This window comes from Podarcis erhardii, assembly GCF_964252035.2.
Source record: "Podarcis erhardii genome assembly, chromosome: 8".
Taxonomy (NCBI): Eukaryota; Metazoa; Chordata; class Lepidosauria; order Squamata; family Lacertidae; genus Podarcis; species Podarcis erhardii.
The window spans coordinates 10,865,987-10,884,931 of NC_138499.1; the positions used below are offsets into that span (position 1 = coordinate 10,865,987).

General features: G+C 46.7%; 1 protein-coding gene across 1 annotated transcript in view; it reads right to left on the reverse strand.

Moving 5' to 3' along the window:
* The window catches only part of TG (thyroglobulin), a 173,372-nt gene that overhangs the window by 11,979 nt on the left and 142,448 nt on the right, over positions 1-18,945 (reverse strand). Inside the window, exons 41-42 of the mRNA XM_081874990.1 lie at positions 12,114-12,295; positions 4,311-4,418 (exon numbers count right to left, since the gene is read on the reverse strand). Of these exons, the coding sequence (XP_081731116.1) occupies positions 4,311-4,418; positions 12,114-12,295 (290 nt within the window). The remainder of the gene's footprint in view (positions 1-4,310; positions 4,419-12,113; positions 12,296-18,945) is intronic.

Sequence of the window (18,945 nt, forward strand, 5' to 3'; positions counted from 1 at the left end):
TAGCACCTTGTCTTGAGTCATTATTCCAATCGGGGGTCGCCTGGGGTTGGGGGGGACTCTGCCTGTCCACGCAATAGAGGTGCTGGAGTCCCGGCTGGGAAAAAAGCCCTGATGGTGAGAGGGACCAAAAGTTCCGATGCGATGTCAGGCAGCTTCCAATAACTGCAAAGCATAAAAACAGGAAGAGATGGCCAGGCCTGGAAGACCGTAGGCTAATGCGCAGCTATGCTAAGAATGTGGATGTGGTCTGGAGGAGCTGCAGAAAACACTGCTGATATTTGGAAGACTTTGGAAGGGGCCAGAAAAATGGCGCTAAGAAGAGGAATCGCTTCTGGCTTCTACTTCACTACTGTAGGTTAGAGAACCAGAGCCGAGCCAAGTCTGCTTACCTAGTTTTGACCTCATTTTCCTGAGTGCCAAGCCACCTCAGGGCTCTATTGACATCGAATGAACATATATTTAAACTGCTTCTAATGTCTCCCTAGTTATGCCCGCCATGAGCTGAGCCTGTGCTTTTTCTTTCTGCTTTCTCTAGCCCTTTTCTCACAGAAAGTGAGTGTGAGGCGGGGGGCTGTGCTTTTAGCTTCAGCCCCGTCCTCACACTGGTAGCACTGGCTATGGCAGGAGTTCAGCTGCAACCTCTGCAGAAGAAACCTTCCTCTTTTCGTTGGAGCCCAGCATGCGATTTAGAACCTCAGTTCAGGTTCTAAATCACACAGCGAGCTTCCCAGCCACAACAGATAATAATAATAATAATAATAATAATAATAATAATAATAATAATAATAATTTATTATTTGTATCCCGCCCATCTGGCTGGGTTTCTCCAGCCACTGGGTGGCTTCCAACAAAGATTAAAAATACATTAAAATGTCACACATTAAAAACTTCCCTAAACAGGGCTGCCTTCAGATGTCTTCTAAATGTCAGGTAGTTGTTTAACTCTTTGACATTCCACAGGGCGTTCCACAGGGCTGGTGCCACTACCGAGAAGGCCCTCTGCCTGGTTCCCTGTAGCTTTGCTTCTCACAAAGAGGAAACCGCCAGAAGGCCCTCGGCGCCGGACCTCAGCGTCCGGGCAGAATGATGGGGGTGGAGATGCTCCTTCAGGTATACTGGGCCAAGGCCGTTTAGGGCTTTAAAGGTCAACACCAACACTTTGAATTGTGCTTGGAATTGTGCTGGATCAGACCAGAGCAATCAAGTCTCTTCTCCAAATGCCTGCCCAAGAAAGGTGTGTCTTCAAACAGTCTACTAAAATTATAAAGAGATGGGGACCTCATTGGGGAGACAAAGACCTGCCCTGGAAGAGGCACTTTTCTGGGCTGCCATACCAGGTAGCCCTCATCTACTGCATGGTGTGGTCAATATGGAAGAAGATGTTCCTGGAAATATTTGGGCCCCAAGCCATTTAGGCTTTAAACAATCGAGTAAGCACCTTGAATCCAACCTGAGAAACAACTGGAAACCCATTCAGCTGTTTTTAAGTGATGGGTAATATGTTCACAGGGACGCGGCTGGCGCTGTGGGTTAAACCACAGAGCCTAGGACTGGGTGATCAGAAGGTCGGCGGTTTGAATCCCCGCGACGGGGTGAGCTCCCGTTACTCGGTCCCTGCGCTTGCCAACCTAGCAGTTCGAAAGCAGGTCAAAGTGCAAGTAGATAAATAGGTACCACTCCGGCGGGAAGGTAAACAGCGTTTCCATGTGCTGCTCTGGTTCGCCAGAAGCAGCTTAGTCATGCTGGCCACATGACCCGGAAGCTGTACGCTGGCTCCCTCAGCCAATAAAGCGAGATGAGTGCCGCAACCCCAGAGTCGGCCACGACTGGACCTAATGGTCAGGGGTCCCTTTACCTTTACCTTTAATATGTTCACAGTCTGCTGCCCCACCAGCATTCTTGCTGGAGAACCTGGAAAAAGCAGATGATGGGGAAACGTCTACCTGCTCCAAGGTCTCGGCAAAGTCACTGACAGTCACACCAGACAACTCTAAACTAGGTGAGCCAAGTGTCTGATTCAGTAGAAGGTGGCTTCCTATAATTGTGCAAAAGCAACAGAGGAGGAATGGGCAGGGTGTGTTTGTGCTAAAAAAATATGTTTTAAACACAGGAAGCAATAGAAAGAGAAAGTAGAGAGGCCTCGTTTCATCCAGTTATTTTAGCTGAGTGACTCCACATTCAAACCACAATGCAAAGGAACGGAAGCCGAGCACACCTGGTTCCTTCTTGCACCCGCGGCCTGGGGCACATTGCCAACCAGATGCAAATATATAACACAGCCCGAAACACCAAAAGACTCAGAGAAAAGGAATAGAAAAGGACTGGAACGCAGAACTGATGGTTGTTGCTGTTTGTAATCAGTTAATTGCCAGCTTTCAGGACTGGCAGATATGGCCCATATCAAACTCTCGTCCTTCTTATCTAGACCATTGTAAAAGTGACAGGGCAGGGATGGGGAACCTTAGGGCTGGGGGATGGCAAATGTGGTCCTCCAGACCTCTCAAGTCACATCCTTTCCCCAGTCATTTTCCTTATCAGTTTTGATTGTTTTGAGCATTTTTGCCAGGTTGGAATGTACCCCTGGACTCTGATATTTTATTTTGCTTGCCTGGATTAGCGACAGAGAGGAGACCCTAGCTTACTGCAGAGGTTGGGTGGTCATCTGTCATGCATGCTTTAGTTGAGATTACTGCATATTGCATTCCCTCCAACATTTCTCCGATGAAAACTGTTGTTGTTTAGTCGTGTCCGACTCTTCGTGACCCCATGGACCAGAGAACGCCAGGCACTCCTGTCTTCCACTGCCTCCCGCAGTTTGGTCAGACTCATGCTGGTAGCTTCAAGAACACCATCCAACCCTCTCGTCCTCTGTCGTCCCCTTCTCCTTGTGCCCGCCATCTTTCCCAACATCAGGGTCTTATCCAGGGAGTCTTCTCTTCTCATGAGGTGGCCAAAGTATTGGAGCCTCAGCTTCACGATCTGTCCTTCCAGTGAGCCCTCAGGGCTGATTTCCTTCAGAATGGAGAGGTTTGATCTTCTTGCAGTCCATGGGACTCTCAAGAGTCTCCTCCAGCACCATAATTCAAAAGCATCAATTCTTCGGCGATCAGCCTTCTTTATGGTCCAGCTTTCACTTCCATAGGGATGTCCAATTCCATAATGATGAATTACTATTTATACCCCAGACAGCTTACTGGGTTTCCCAATAAGCAGCTCTGAGCAGCTTCCACCATATATAAAAAGATAATAAAACATTAAACATTTTTTTAAAAAATCCTTCTCTATACAGGATTGCCTTCAGACGGCTTGAGGGTCAGATAACTCCATACCCTCCAACATTTCTCCAGTGAAAATAGGGACGTCCTAAGGAAAAGCAGGACATTCAGGGATGAAATAAGAAACAGAGTCGGCTTCTCTAAATCAGGGACATCTCTGAAAAATAGGGACACTTGGAGGGTCTCGCATTGCAAGGGGTTGGACTAGATCAGTGTTTCCCAACCTTGGGCCTCCAGCTGTTTTTGGACTACAGTTCCCATCATCCCTGACCACTGGTCTTGCTAGCTAGGGATGATGGGAGTTGTAGTCCAAAAACAGCTGGAGACCCAAGGTTGGGAAACACTGGACTAGGTGACCCTTGGGGTAGTAGTAGTAGTAATAATAAAAATAAATAATAATAATTTATTATTTATACCCTGCCCATCTGGCTGGGTTTCCCTGGCCATTCTGGGCAGCCCCCAACAGAATATTAAAAACACAATAAAACATCAAACATTAAAAACTTCCCTAAACAGGGCTGCCTTCAGATGTCTTCTAAAAGTCAAGTAGTTGTTTATTTCCTTGACATCTGATGGGAGGGCCCTCTGCTTGGTTCCCTGTAACCTCACTTCTCGCAATGAGGGAACCGCCATAAGGCCCTCGGAGCTGGATCTCAGTGTCTGGGCAGAACGATGGGGGTGGAGATGCTCCTATAGGTATACTGGGCTGAGGCCGTTTAGGGCTTTAAAGGTCAGCACCAACACTGGGAGCCAATGTAGGTCTTTCAGGACCGGCGTTATATGGTCTCGGTGGCCACTCCAACCTTCCAACTCTATGATTCTATAATTCTATTAAAGGCGTGTTTTCAGAGAGAGCAGTTTTGAATGTGATTTTTTAAAAGAAAAATGAAGATTAAATGAGAAATGGAAAGGAACGGATTTATGGGAGTATTTATGTATCATCATTGTCAACAGCAGCAATGATCACGGACTGAAAATAAGAATGAACTGTGCATCCCTAGATCCATAAAAACAGAACTCTGTCCATGCTCTTACCTGCTCAGGGAGGTGGTGTCTGGAACGTGGTACATGAAGACTTGCCCTCTGCCATTGCCAGCCCAGTGACGAGCCATGTCTATTGTGGGGCAAATGATGAACTGGTCCCTGAGAAACGGCAAAAGAAAACTATGCTATGGTCAAGAAACAATGGCCAAATGACAACAAGTTGCAACGAAGGTGCCTCAAATAGGGAAAGGAAGGAGAGAGACCTCATAACAGTGAACAATACAAGGACTAAGCAGCGCTGCTGAAACTTGCAAACTTCCTTTTATCCCATTATTCAAAAACAACAAATAATTAAACAAATAAACTTGCACAAATCTTATACAATCAAATAACCGCTCTTTTGTTTTGCTGAAACAAATCTGTTTATATAAAAAGAGTGCCGCCAAAAAAGGAGGGAGGGGGAAACAATTAGGAAAAAGCTATTTTAAGTATCTTTCTCTTTGCTTTGGGACAGAGAGCCCAGCATGGGAGAAGGTTTAGACCAGTTGTTTATTATTATTATTATTTTCTTCAAATTTCCCCAGAGACACTCCCCTCCCTCCCCCCCCCAAAAAAAAAACATGATGGAAACCTGCATGCCCATTCATACATCACAGGTGCACATCTGTAAAACACATTCTTAACGAAGTTAACGATCCACAAGTTAGTATAAACCTTTGGAACTGGTCTTTGGTTTTTTCCTGGAATATTTGCGAATGAAAACATAGCTCCACTATTCTCCCGCAAAGGTGTCTCTGTGCTTTGTTCTTCCTGCCAGTCTTAAATTGTGAGCCGCTTTTTTCCCCCTAAGGGGAACACGCCATGCTCTCTTGCACCAAGAATCCAGCTGCTTTCAGGGAAGCTCAGCTGGGACTGCACAGCAATAAGATTCATAATGGAGGGCCAGACTCCCTGGGCTTTAATTTTACCCACCACTATTGATCTTCCCTTGCAATCTTCCAGTTACAGTCAAATGCTTGATTTTGTTTTAGGGTCTATTCATTGCTCACATGGAAACCGCCAGGACTCAAAGGACTCATATTCTCTGCTCTTTTAAAAATGGAAAATCCTAGCATCTATATCTGTCTGTCTATCTATCTATCTATCTATCTATCTATCTATCTATCTATCTATCTATCATCTGTCTATCTATCTGTCTATCCATCCATCCATCATCTATCTATCCATCCTTCACCAGTCTATCTAGATCTATCTATCCACCTAACTATCTACCCATCCATCCACCCACCTATCTACCTATCCTCCTATCATCTATCTATCTATCATCTATCTATCATCTATCATCCATCTATCTATATCTATCCAAATACCCATCCATCCATCATCTATCTATCTATCCTTCACCAATCTATCTATATTGTAATGGTTCTAGGGGTTGCTCGTGAGTAAACCGGTGCAACACCTGGCTGGGTTGCCTGAGTTAACCTTTTCTGTCTGGACAGCTGTCTCAATCGCTGGCAGAATCCGTCAGTGGGCGTTTCTTGAACTTCTTCCAGCAAAGAAGCTCTTTGACGCCTAGTTTCTGCCTACTCTCCCTGCGCGAAAGCCTTCTGCGCAAGGAGGGTGTGGGCAGCAGAGGACCCTTACTCTCCTCGCTGGTCCCTGGCAAGAAGTCATGGGACCGCCTCGCCAATTCCCCCATCTGCCCCCCTTCTCCACTGGTGCTATGCTGATTCTCTTCCCCAGAAGATGGGCTGCCTCTCCCCATCCCGGGACGCTCTCTGGGACCCCTCTGGAGCCCGCTCTCTCCCTCCGGCCCTGATGGCAGTTCCTTGACATATATCTCTATCTATCTATCTATCTATCTATCTATCTATCTATCTATCTATCTACTATCTATCTATCATCTATCTATCATCTATCTATCTATCATCTATCCTCTATCCTCTATCCATCTACCCATCCATCCATCCACCCACCCACCCACCCACCTATCCACCTATCTATCTACCTATCTTCCTATTATCTATCTATCATCTATCTATCTAATCTATCCACCCACCCACCCACCCACCATCTATCCATCCTTCGCCAATCTATCTATATCTATATCTATATCTATATCTATATCTATATCTATATCTATATCTATATCTATATCTATATCTATATCTATATCTATATCTATATCTATATCTATATCTATATCTATATCTATATCTATATCTATATCTATATCTATATCTATCTATCATCTATCCATCCATCCATCCACCTACCTATCTTCCTATCATCTATCTATCTATCTATCTATCTATCTATCTATCTATCTATCTATCTATATCTATCCATCATTTATCTATCCTCGCCAATCTATCTATATCTATCCATCATTTATCTATCCTCGCCAATCTATCTATACCTATATCATCTATATCTATATCTATATCTATATCTATATCTATATCTATATCTATATCTATATCTATATCTATATCTATATCTATATCTATATCTATATCTATATCTACCTATCTATCCATCCATCGATCCGACCTTGCCATTCATCCAGCTCTTCAGAACAAGACCTACTGGTGCTTCCCTTGCTGAATGATGTTCACAGAAGTCATCTGTCTCTGCAAACCCCACTTCTGGCAGGGAGTTACATATTCGTCCTCCCTACACATGACATCATGCGTGATGGGGCAGGTGGGAGAGACTTAGCCAAATGGGGAGACCTATTTAGCCCTGTGGGTTCCCCAGCCCTCCTCTACAGCAACCTTCCTCCCCTTTGGGTCCTAGGTGGACTATGACTCCCATCATCCCTGACCAAGGTGGATGGGGCTGGTGCGAGCAACGTTTGGGGACCAAAGGTTGGGGAAGGCTGCTTCATGGTATGCTTCTTCCTTTGCCTTCCTTGGTAAAGCTGGGAGGGAGAGCTCTGCTGTACAAACACAAGATATGTGTTCTTTCCTACACGTTCCTGAGAAATAATCTGAGGCTTCCAAAATGCTCACTTAACAAAGACTGAAAAACCACAGGGTTGACTAACCACCTCATGATGTTTAGCAACGACAGGAAGCCATTCCAGTTTTTAACAAGTGATGCTCTTGTTCCTGGGAGCCAGATGTTTTGAGCTACAACCCCCACCGGCCATGCTGTTGGGGACTGGTGGCAGTTTTAGTTTAAAACATCTGGAGGGCAACAGATTGCAAAAGGTTGGTGAAGACCATGATGAGCTAGGCAGATGAATGGCAGAGAGCACAGCTTCCTATGATTTGGGGGAAGGCCATAACTCATCTCTGGCATCCATGGGTGGGACTAAGAAAGAATCCTATCTGAAATCCTGGTAAGTTCAGACCATACTGAGCTAAATGAACCAATGGCCTAATTCAGTTTAAGGCTGCTTCCTGCATTGCACCCTGACATCTGATAGTAAGAAGTCTCTTGCATCACCATTCAAAGCATTGATGGATTTACTGGGTCTAGCCCAGGGGTCAGCAAACTTATTCAGCAGGGGGCCAGTCCACTGTCCCTCAGAACTTGTGGGGGGCTGGACTATATTTTGAAAAATATATATGAATGAATTCCTATGCCCCACAAATAACCCAGAGATGCATTTTAAATAAAAGCACACATTCTACTCATGTAAAAATAGGCCAGATTTAGAAGGCGATTGGGCCGAATCCGGCCCCCGGGCCTTAGTTTGCCTACCCCTGGCCTAGGCCAAGCCAGGAGCCAATGGCTCATGTACTTGCTGAAACACTTGTCCCTTGCCTGGTGAGACCCAGCCATAATTGCTACCTCTAAGGTGTGGTCTGAAGGTGCAGGGGGCCATCACCTTGCTGCTAATAAGCAGGTATGGGTCTGGTCAGCACCTGGATAGAAGATCACAGTGGAACCACCTGAACACTGCCTTCTACTCCAGGATGCAAGCAAGGTAGGATACAAATGTAAGAAAATACAGGAATAATTTTAAGGAGCAGGGGAGTCATGTCCCAGACATCCACAAAGCGTAGACATCCACTAATAGAGAGCACGTGTTGCGGTGGGGTCTAGCAGGCCACCCCACTGTTGCTGGGCTGATCTGTTTGGATGGCTACAGGCTATGATTGGGTGCGTGTGTTTCTGGGGAGATTCTGAAGTTGCCAATTTGTGGGTAGGGCTAAAAGGTTTTAAATACTGGGCATGCTCTTTTGAGCATCCGCTTTTGCTGCGTGCATTGGATCACCCGCCCACCCTCCCTGAAATGGGGATTTTGCGCTCGACCTTGCTATGCCTGTCACGGGGTCGCCTGCTTTGGGGGCAGGGGCCTGGTACGAATTTTGTCCATTTGGCTGACTGGCTGCAGCCATTTGGTTTTTGCCTACTGCGTAGCAAATTGTCACAACTTGTAAGGTTTGCGGTTAGGCATTGGTTAAAAAATTGGTTGGTGGAGGGGTAACTGCTGCTGCTGCAAGGGAATTCCGTTAAAGGAATCTGGGGGCTTTCCATGCTTTCGTCCAAGTCCCTGGCATTGGGCAAGGCCTCTGGGAGCATGCGGGGAGAGGTGAGGGTCTGGTGCCCAGCTTCATTTCTCCCTAATATTGTTTTCCCTGACTGGCTTTCACTGGAATCCGGAAGTCAGTTCTGTCCCTGGGCGGGGGGACAGGTAGTTGGAACCAATGCCTAAGCAACCACTCACAGCTATGTATTTAAATAAAGTTGTGGCCAAAAAACCTTAAACAAAAATTACGTGTGATATGTGAGTTATTGGGGTGGCTTGGGGACCTCAACACGCAACATTCCTCCCAGATTTCATCCGTCCTTAACATGTCACTGTTGTTCATGTGCAGATGTTTCCTGCAGCAACCCAGACACCTCCAACAACTCTCAACCCATGTTTAAAACATTAGGAGGTTTACGATGTTGCTGATCTGCTTGTTGGAGAAAGCAGAACGACAAGTGTTCAGCTGCAAAAGAGTGTTGGACTTTGTAACATGTGTGGAAAAAGGTTCTCTGCACCTCAGCGGCTTTTCTGATTTGTGGAAAAGTTGCGCTGTAAAGGAAGTCTAGGAGCTGACATGCTGGAGAGTGAGGGCGAGGTGGTTTCTTATTATTAAGGACCTATATGGGGAACTGGCCAAATTTAAACCTGCGGAAACCACACAGGAGCGGCTCAAGAAAATGAAAAAAACACTCATAAACCACAAGACACGGCATGCAGGGGCTACAGCTTAACCGCTCAGACCTCCTTCTTGCTGTTTATAACCTCAACTCATGTTTGCTAGAAGGATTGCAACCCACAATTCAAAACCGGACTATCTATCTAAGGACTTTTTTCTTTGTTAAAACCTCTTTCGTCTTCCATCCACACGCATAGGAACAAGGCAGGAACCCCATCTCTAGTTTGACTCCTCTATAAGGTAAAGGGACCCCTGACCGTTAGGTCCAGTCGCGAACGACTCTGGGGTTGCGGTGCTCTTCTCGCTTTACTGGATGAGGGAGCCGGCGTACAGCTTCCGGGTCATGTGGCCAGCATGACTAAGCTGCTTCTGGCGAACCAGAGCAGCACACGGAAACACCGTTTACCTTCCCGCCGGAGCGGTACCTATTTATCTACTTGCACTTTGACGTGCTTTTGAACTGCTAGGTTGGCAGGAACTGGGACTGAGCAACGGGAGCTCACCCCGTCGCGGGGATTCGAACCGCCGACCTTCTGATCGGCAAGCTCTAGGCTCTGTGGTTTAGACCACAGCGCCACCCGCGTCCCTGATCCCTCTATAGTGAGTAGAAAAACAAACATGGCATCCCGACATCATCACACTGTGTGTTTTGCTCTCCGCCACTCAATTGTGGCAGTCAACAATGGGGAACAGGTGGGGCAGGGGGAACACATAAGCTACCAACCTAAAAATGACCATGAGCCCTAATTTCCCACTTACCCAGTGGCACTCCCAACATCATTTACAATAATCCTAAACAGAAAGAGAGAGAGCGAGCGAGCAAGAAAGACACAGAAATGGGGAGCCTGTTGCCTTCCAGATGTTTTGGACTACAACTCCCATCCGCCACAGTCAGTATAGCCAGTGGTCATGGATAATGGGATTTGTAGTCCAATGTCATTCCTGACTGGGGTTGATGGAGTAATACGACATATGGAATGTCACAAGTTCCTCACCACTAGTTTACAGTCTATACTGGCCCTATAGTAAACAAGCAGGCAGTTGATAGAAAAGTTTACAGGCTTTTCTTCTTTAAATGACCACTGGGAGTGGAGTGTAAGGATGGTGAACATCCAGATGTTGTTGGCTTCCAACTCCCATCAGGCCCCAGCCAGCATGGCCAATGGTCATGGATGATGGGAGTTGTAGTCTAACAATATCTGTAGGGCCGCAGGTTCCCCATCCCTAGCTGAAAATGGGTTTTCTGTGAGCGCTTGTTTTCTCCTAAAACAAGTAGTGGCTTGTAACTGCAGGGAAACCGAAAGGACTAGACTGGGAACCACCAGCATCACGTGTAAAGGAGCAGAAGTGAACAGAACAAGCCAGTTTTGCTGCGGTGGCTGACTAAAAAGCTGCAAAATGTACACAGAAAAGTGGGGTTTCTACGCTCTGGATGCCCATGCCTTGCAGACTTGCCACGCCTGTTTAGCCCCCTTCAAGGCCAAGACCACAGTAGCTGGTGGTGCTAGTTTGCTGTGGTACCCAATTGTGCACAGCACTGACGAGCTTGTGCCCGTGCCGTCACAACCTCCTCTTTGCCCTCCTCATCCATCAGAGCGGTTTATCAGCCTTTTAAACTCAATTCAAACAAATCAAGGTCCCTTGACTGCTTAAACTTCTAAGCGTCGGATTGCTCTACAGCAGCGGTTCTCAACCTGTGGGTCCCCAGATGTTGTTGGACTACAACTCCCATCATCCCTCAGCTCTGGCCTTGCTAGCTAGGGGTGATGGGAGTTGTAGTTCAACAACATCTGGGGACCCACAGGTCGAGAAAGGCTGCTCTACAGCGAGGGAAAAACCGCACTGAAATTCCCTTTTGATATACATTTGCAAGTGCTGCAAATGGGTATTAAGCTAAAAGGTAAAGGTACCCCTGCCCGTATGGGCCAGTCTTGACAGACTCTGGGGTTGGTGCGTCCATCTCACTCAAGAGGCTGGGGGCCAGCGCTGTCCGGAGACACTTCCGGGTCACGTGGCCAGCGTGACAAAGCTGCATCTGGCGAGCCAGCGCAGCACACGGAAACGCCGTTTACCTTCCCGCCAGTAAGCAGTCCCTATTTATCTACTTGCACCCGGGGGTGCTTTCGAACTGCTAGGTTGGCAGGCGCTGGGACTGAGCAGCGGGAGCGCACCCCGCCGCGGGGATTCCGCCGACCTTTCGATCGGCAAGCCCTAGGCGCTGAGGCTTTTACCCACAGCGCCACCCGCGTCCCTAGTGAAATCCTAATAGCGAACTGGTTCATTATGTAGTCAAAACTGCCTCCCCACCACACAAAGGAGCTTCCAGCAGGTCTAAGAGGAACCTTAGCAGAAAAACAAAACAACTTTAGATTGGGGGAAAAGGGGGAGGCTTGGAACCTAAAGGGCTTTGAAGACTGAGCATGCTCAGTGGTTGTAGAACTCTGGCTGGCTATTGAGTTAAGTTGGACACAAACCAGAGAGAGGGATGGAATGGAGTGTATTGGAAAAGGGTCTGGCTGGCTGGCTAGTACTCTGAACAGGAATGCTCCACACTGCCATGTTTTTGTAGGTCTCCACTTTAAAGAGTCACAGCTTGTTATGAGAAAACATTTTGTAGGTGAGGCTTTTCCTTCTCCACTGCCTTTAAAAACAGAAAACGGCACCCGAGCATCGCAGACGAATTTCTCACCGTGTGGCATTTTCCAAAGCCCTGGAGAACGAGGCGTACTCAGTGGAGGAGTGTGTCAGGGAATAAAACCAGGTGGCTGCATCCAGCACGGCAGGATTGGCATCTTCCCCGCCCAGGGAGTTTTGAAGAGCTTGATAAAAGGCTACCTTGCTGTTGACACGGCCTTGGCTTACTTCGAATCGCTAGGTGAGAAGGAAAATGGGATTCAGAAGAACTCAGGAGCACAGCTTATACATTCAAAAAAACCCCAAACAGGCCGACTGCTACCTACCTTCCTTCCCTGAAGTCTAATCGTGCAAGGAAGGTGGACAGAAACACCTTAGTTTGTACATGTATGAATCTCTCTGCCGATATTCAGTGTCTGCATGACTTTTCAGAGAATAAGCTGCTTGGTTTTGCTATTTCAGTCGAGAGAAAACCGCCCTCTTAAAATAAGCAGGTGATATTCAGTGCTGGGACGCAGGAGACCCTGTGGGTTAAACCACAGAGCCTAGGACTTGCTGATCAGAAGGTCGGCGGTTCCGATCCCCGCGACGGGGTGAGCTCCCGTTGCTCGGTCCCAGCTCCTGCCAACCTAGCAGTTTGAAAGCACGTCAAAGTACAAGTAGATAAACAGGTACCACTCTGGCGGGAAGATAAACGGTGGTTCCGTGCGCTGCTCTGGTTCACTAGAAAAGGCTTAGTCATGCTGGCCACATGACCTGGAGCTGTACGCCGGCTCCCTCGGCCAATAAAGCGAGATGAGCGCCGCAACCCCAGAGTCGTTCACGACTGGACCTAATGGTCAGGGGTCCCTTTACCTATTCAATGCTAGCCTTGCTCTGAACAGATCCGTTGAAGTTAATTGACATGGCTAACTCGGGTTCATTAATATCAATGGGTCTACTCTGAGTAGGGCATTGTGAAACACAACCAAATGGCTTAGATTCAACTAACCTGGCATGCTAGGGGAAGCCAGGGCAAGAGCAATGGGGCTTTCCTTCTCCGGCCCCCGGGGGGCCTGTACCCCCCCAAAAAAAAATATGTTCTGAAGGGTCAGGAGAACTTCCCAAGCAGCACACAGGGGAGGAGATATGGGTTCATTCCATCCAGCAAGCAGAAACGCTTGTGGAGCCAGAACGATCGGAAGACCGTGGCATTGAATTCCCCGCAATGTCTATAAATTGTCACCTATACTGAGATATGTGCTCAGTTCAGGTTTAAGAAGAAACCACAATTTCCTGCTTATGTGGACAGGTCACACTGCTGACACAGGCAAATAAAAAGATCATTTTTAACAGCCAGTGGAAAGCACGCTGCTGTAAGCTCCTGCCGTAACTCAGAGGAAAGATCGTTCCACAACCAGGCACCACCGAGAAGGCCCTCTTCCAAAATGCCGTAAGAACCACCTCTGCAGATTGCACTGTCACTAACAGGGCCTCGTCCAAAGATCATAGTGAATGAGGAGGTCTGTACAGGAAGGCCAGAGGCAGCCTTCCAAGGCATCTGGTCCCAAGTTGTTTGGTAACAAAACCTTAAATAGGAACAATAATTAAATGACCTCTCTCCTCTAAGGGGTAGGGTCAAAGAGGTTTGCACAGCGTGCAAGGAACACACACAACCCAGTTGACCCAGTTGACCTGAAATCCTTCCTTCCTCTGTTTGTGGGACTTGGCATTCACAGAAGCCTTCACGGAAGATGAAAGTTTGGAATCTCAGAATACAGTGGTACCTCGGGTTAAGAACTTAATTCGTTCTGGAGGTCCGTTCTTAACCTGAAACTGTTCTTAACCTGAGGTACCACTTTAGCTAATGGGGCCTCCTGCTCCTGCCAAGCCGCCATCGCACAATTTCTGTTCTCATCCTGAAGCAAAGTTCTCAACCCGAGGTACTATTTCTGGGTTAGCGGAGTCTGTAACCTGAAGCGTCTGTAACCCGAGGTACCACTGTAATGAATTCTCAGTATCTGTTTCTGTCCTTGTGCAGCACTTTTGTGGAATACATATATAGCTCTGCTTATTATTATTATTATTATTATTATTATTATTATTATTATTATTACATTCATATTGCACCTTTTTCTCCAAGGAGAAACACATGGAGAGCATACATGTCACTTTTCCCGCTCTCCATTTTATCATCGCAACAACCCTATGAGGTAAGTTAAGCTGAAAGACAATGACTGGCCCAAGGTCCCCCAGGGAACTTCATGGGCAGGTGGAGACTTGAAGCCTGGCCTCCTGGGTCCTACAGCCTGACACTCTAACCACTACACCACACTGCCTCTCAGGCCTGCCATAGTTGCCCGGAGTACCATCAGGTAGCTGGAGCTTTCTGTGATCCTAATACAGCAGGTTAAATTCTCTAGGAGCCACCTAAAGGGCTATCATTATATTCGGGTGGGGTTCAATTACATACTAGCAAACTCATGTTGGGAAATTCAAGCTGGGTTGGAGCTCTTGCACAACAAACCTGTTTGTCAGCCTTTTTTTTTTTTTTGCAATAAGGAAAGTGATGGGGGAAAGTGTGAGATAACACCTGCTTCAACACAGCATTGTCTAACTTCTCCGCAAACAAACTGGAACAAATGCTCATTCGTTAACTAGTGTGACCTAATCCCCATGCAAACCAAATGTTATGTACTGAGTTGAATAGGATCCAAAAGGCAGCAGTCTGATTGGTCCTAGAACAATAGGATTCAGAATGCAGCAGTCTGACTGGTCCTAGAACAATGCAGCAATATGATTGGTCTGCAGGAGCCACCCAATCCAGCTCCAGATGGAAGAGAATCCGCAACCTGATTGGCCTACAGGAGAATCCCAGAATTAGCCAATCACGTGCGGCCCATTGTGTAAATAATGTATATAAAGCAGATATCTTGGGGGAACTTAGTTTCCTCCTCACCACTATGAGCTGAATAAAGAGCATGAAATCCACACTCGACTCTGAGTATATTTCACCAAATCAGGATGAATTTTCAGTAAACAGGTCATCTGGGAGCTCCAGAATTTGCATGAGTCATTCAGAAATCCAGTCAGAAACTATGAAAGCCATCAACCACCCGCCCCCGTTCTCAACAGTGCCAAAAGTTTTGGGAGGACTCCCACACACACACACATCTTTTAAGGAATAATATGTCTCTGAAATATAATTTCCTTTACAGTCTGTTTTTAAAGAGTAGATTTCTCCCACCCCCGAACTGGCTATAGAGTCATTTCCTGAAAAGCTGGAAACCTGAGCACCCCCTCTGCTCCATCTTGTTGGCAGGAGACTTGCGACTGGCTCAAGAAACTGCCTGGAATCATCTCTTTCCAAATAGTTCCAGAGAGCAGCGTTAAATAACACCATTTTTCTTTCTTATCATTGGCCTGACTCGAAAGCAAAACAAAAGTTTGTGTATGTGTCAGTTTGTACACTCAAACGGATGTTTAGGCCTCAAACTCACAAATGACAGATCCCTCATGGTCATCGTATGTTTGGAATGTAACAATTTACGCTGCTGACAGGATCTCACATGGGGGGGCGGATCTCCCACACTAGAGCTGGACAGATCAGTTTCTCATTTTGCCAATCTTATATTCAGCCTGCCACATCCATGCCTGAATTTGTGATTTATTTATTTTTGAAGAAGAAAAAATCCTCACTAATTTTTCCAACGTTTTAGTGAGCATTTCGCTTAACACACACACTTTTGCAAGCAATTTCCCTCCAATATAATGCACACTCCCTTTAAAGGCATTTTCATCTACAGCTTTCCCTTAATATATATTTTTTTGAGGGGGCTGGTGGTTAGAGAACAGCCTGCAAAATCCGGAGAAGATTTCAAAAGATGTTTTGGTTTGCACCTGGTTTAGAGAAGTGTGAGTTAGGTAAAGGTAAAGGGACCCCTGACCATTAGGTCCAGTCGTGGCCCACTCTGGGGTTGCGGCACTCATCTCGCTTTATTGGCCGAGGGAGCCGGCATACAGCTTCCGGGTCATGTGGCCAGCATGACTAAACCACTTCTGGAGAACTAGAGCAGTGCACGGAAACACCGTTTACCTTCCCACTGGAGTGGTACCTATTTATCTACTTGTACTTTGTGCTTTCGAACTGCTAGGTTGGCAGGAGCAGGGACTGAGCAACGGGAGCTCACCCCGTCACAGGGATTTGAACTGCGACCTTCTAATCAGCAAGCCCTAGGCTCTGTGGTTTAACCCACAGTGCCACCCGCATCCCAAGGTAGGCTTGTGTTAAAATTGATCCCCCACTCCTACTCATGATAGGAAACTAGTTGGTCAGGGAGGAGGTTGGACTAAAAGCCTTTCCCCTGATATCTAGTTCTCCACATTTTTTCCTCCGAGAGTGCAGTGGCTATTTTGGGTGCTGAGATCTTGCCCCAAAAAGCTACCTCGTGTAGTGCCCCAAAATGCATATGTTGGGGTGCTATGCTCTCATGTGTCTTTTAGGAATCTGTGATCTTATGCGGGTCACATGACAGCCCAGCTGAGAAGATGCACGTTACGATTTTGGGACTCAACATGTGAGAGGGCATGATATCAATAGACCTATGCATGATACTTTCTGGAGTCAGTGAGAGATTTTACTTTCTTGGGCTCCATGATCACTGCAGATGGTGACAGCAGTCATGAAATTTAAAGATGCCTGCTTCTTGGGAGGAAAAGCAATGACAAACCTAGACAGCATCTTAAAAAGCAGAGACATCACCTTGCCAACAAAGGTCCGTATAGTTCAAGCTATGGTTTTCCCAGCAGTGATGTATGGAAGTGAGAGCTGGACCATAAAGAAGGCTGATCGCCGAAGAATTGATGCTTTTGAATTATGGTGCTGGAGGAGACTCTTGAGAGTCCCATGGACTGCAAGAAGATCAAACCTCTCCATTCTTAAGGAAATCAGCCCTGAGCTCACTGGAACGACAGATCCTGAAGCTGAGGCTCCAATACTTTGGCCACCTCATGAGAAGAGAAGACTCCCTGGGAAAGACCCTGATGTTGGGAAAGATGGAGGGCACAAGGAGAAGGGGACGACAGAGGACAAGATGGTTGGACAGTGTTCTTGAAGCTACCTGCATGAGTTTGACCAAACTGTGGGAGGCAGTGGAAGACAGAAGTGCCTGGCATGCTCTGGTCCATGGGGTCACAAAGAGTTGGACATGACTAAACAACTAAACAACAACAACATGCATGATGCTTTAGAAAGAAAGTTGCAACAGGTGAGTTGTCAGTCAGAGATACGAGGCTGAAGGCAAAATGAGAGCTGAACTGGTGTCTGATTCAGTGGCAGGTATAGATATTCTGATTACAAAGTCGGAAGAATATCCAGCTCACAGCATGGCTTAAAGGGCCTCATTTCTGGCAGCAAAGGTATGGATATGAAAACAAGCTGGTACTGTCATACCTAAAGCCTAGCAGTTCAAAGCTAGCACTGTTGTGCTGCAATGAACTTGCCAGTATGTATAAGTATAATTCTGTGTTACCTGTTGCATTCACAGTTCCCTGGAGGATGAGAGGAACTGGAAGAAAAAGAGTAGGCTCTGCTCTCTTCTCCCAGGGAAGAATCAATAAAGATATTGAAAGGAAAAAAGAATGAGTGGTTGCCTAACTTGTTTTTGACATTTCGGAGCAACCAAGAGGCATTCTTTTCATCTGGTGATGAAAAGGCAGACAGTCGCGTGCAGTAAAACTGGCGATAATTGGCAACAGGTTGGCGCGGAGTGCTTCACAGGGGGAAAAGAGAAAGCAAGGAGCCATCGGCCAGGATGCTGAGATGAAAAGACTGAGCACAAAAGGAGTGGGCGCTGTTCTTTGTGGGGAAGAAACACTTTCAGGACTGTCTGCCTCCTGAATACTTCGGCACGCTCACAGACGTTTCGTCTCTCGTTATCTTAATTTGAAAAACATGGGCTTCTCTTTTGGCAGCTGGGGAGATGAAGCCCCAGGGACTCTCTGTTACACTGCCCACATCTCCGAGAGCAAATCTGGGATTACAGTCCCTAGTCAAAGTGGCGTCGTGTGGAATCTGCTTGCCAGGAAGCCTGCAGGGACCGAGGTCCCCGAACGACAAATCTGCAGGCAAATGTGTACAAGAGTCACCTGATATCAAGAAGAATCCCTTTTAGTGGGGGGGGGGTGGAGTGGCAAGAGGTGATTTATTCTGAAGGTCTGTAAACCACTTGATCAAAAACCTCTCTGGCGTAGAAATAAAACTGTAAACGGAAAACAGCTTAACCCACAAAACAGCTAAGAACAAATATACACAAAACCATATCTAAGCAAATATAAGCCATGGTTGTTGAGCAAAACACAGGCCATGAAAGTGGGACATTTTAGGCACGGGGAGGGCAGTATTACATTTCTACCCCAGAGAAATATACTCGGGGTCGAGTGTGGATTTCATGCTCTTTATTCAGCTCATAGTAGTGAGGAGGAATGGAAGTTCCCCCAAAATGTCTGTTTTATATACATTATTTACACAAAGGGCCCCACATGATTGGCTAATTCCGGCATTCTCCTGTAGGCCAATCAGGTTGCGGATTCACTTCTACCTGGAGTTGGATTGGGTGGCTCCTGCGGACCAATCAGACTGCTGCATTCTGGATCCTATTGTTCTAGGAGCAATCAGATTGCTGCATTCTGGATCCTATTGTTCTAGGACCAATCAGACTGCTGCATTCTGAATCCTATTCAACTCAGTACATAACACCCAGCTTTCCTCCAAGGACATTAAGGTGGCATAGATGGATTTCCCCCCACCTGTAGATCCTTCCAGAAGCCAGCAGCTGGCAGCTGCTATTTCAATTTCCTCAAAGCCATCAAGGGTGATGCAGCTGCACCATCAGGTAGCATCACTCCTA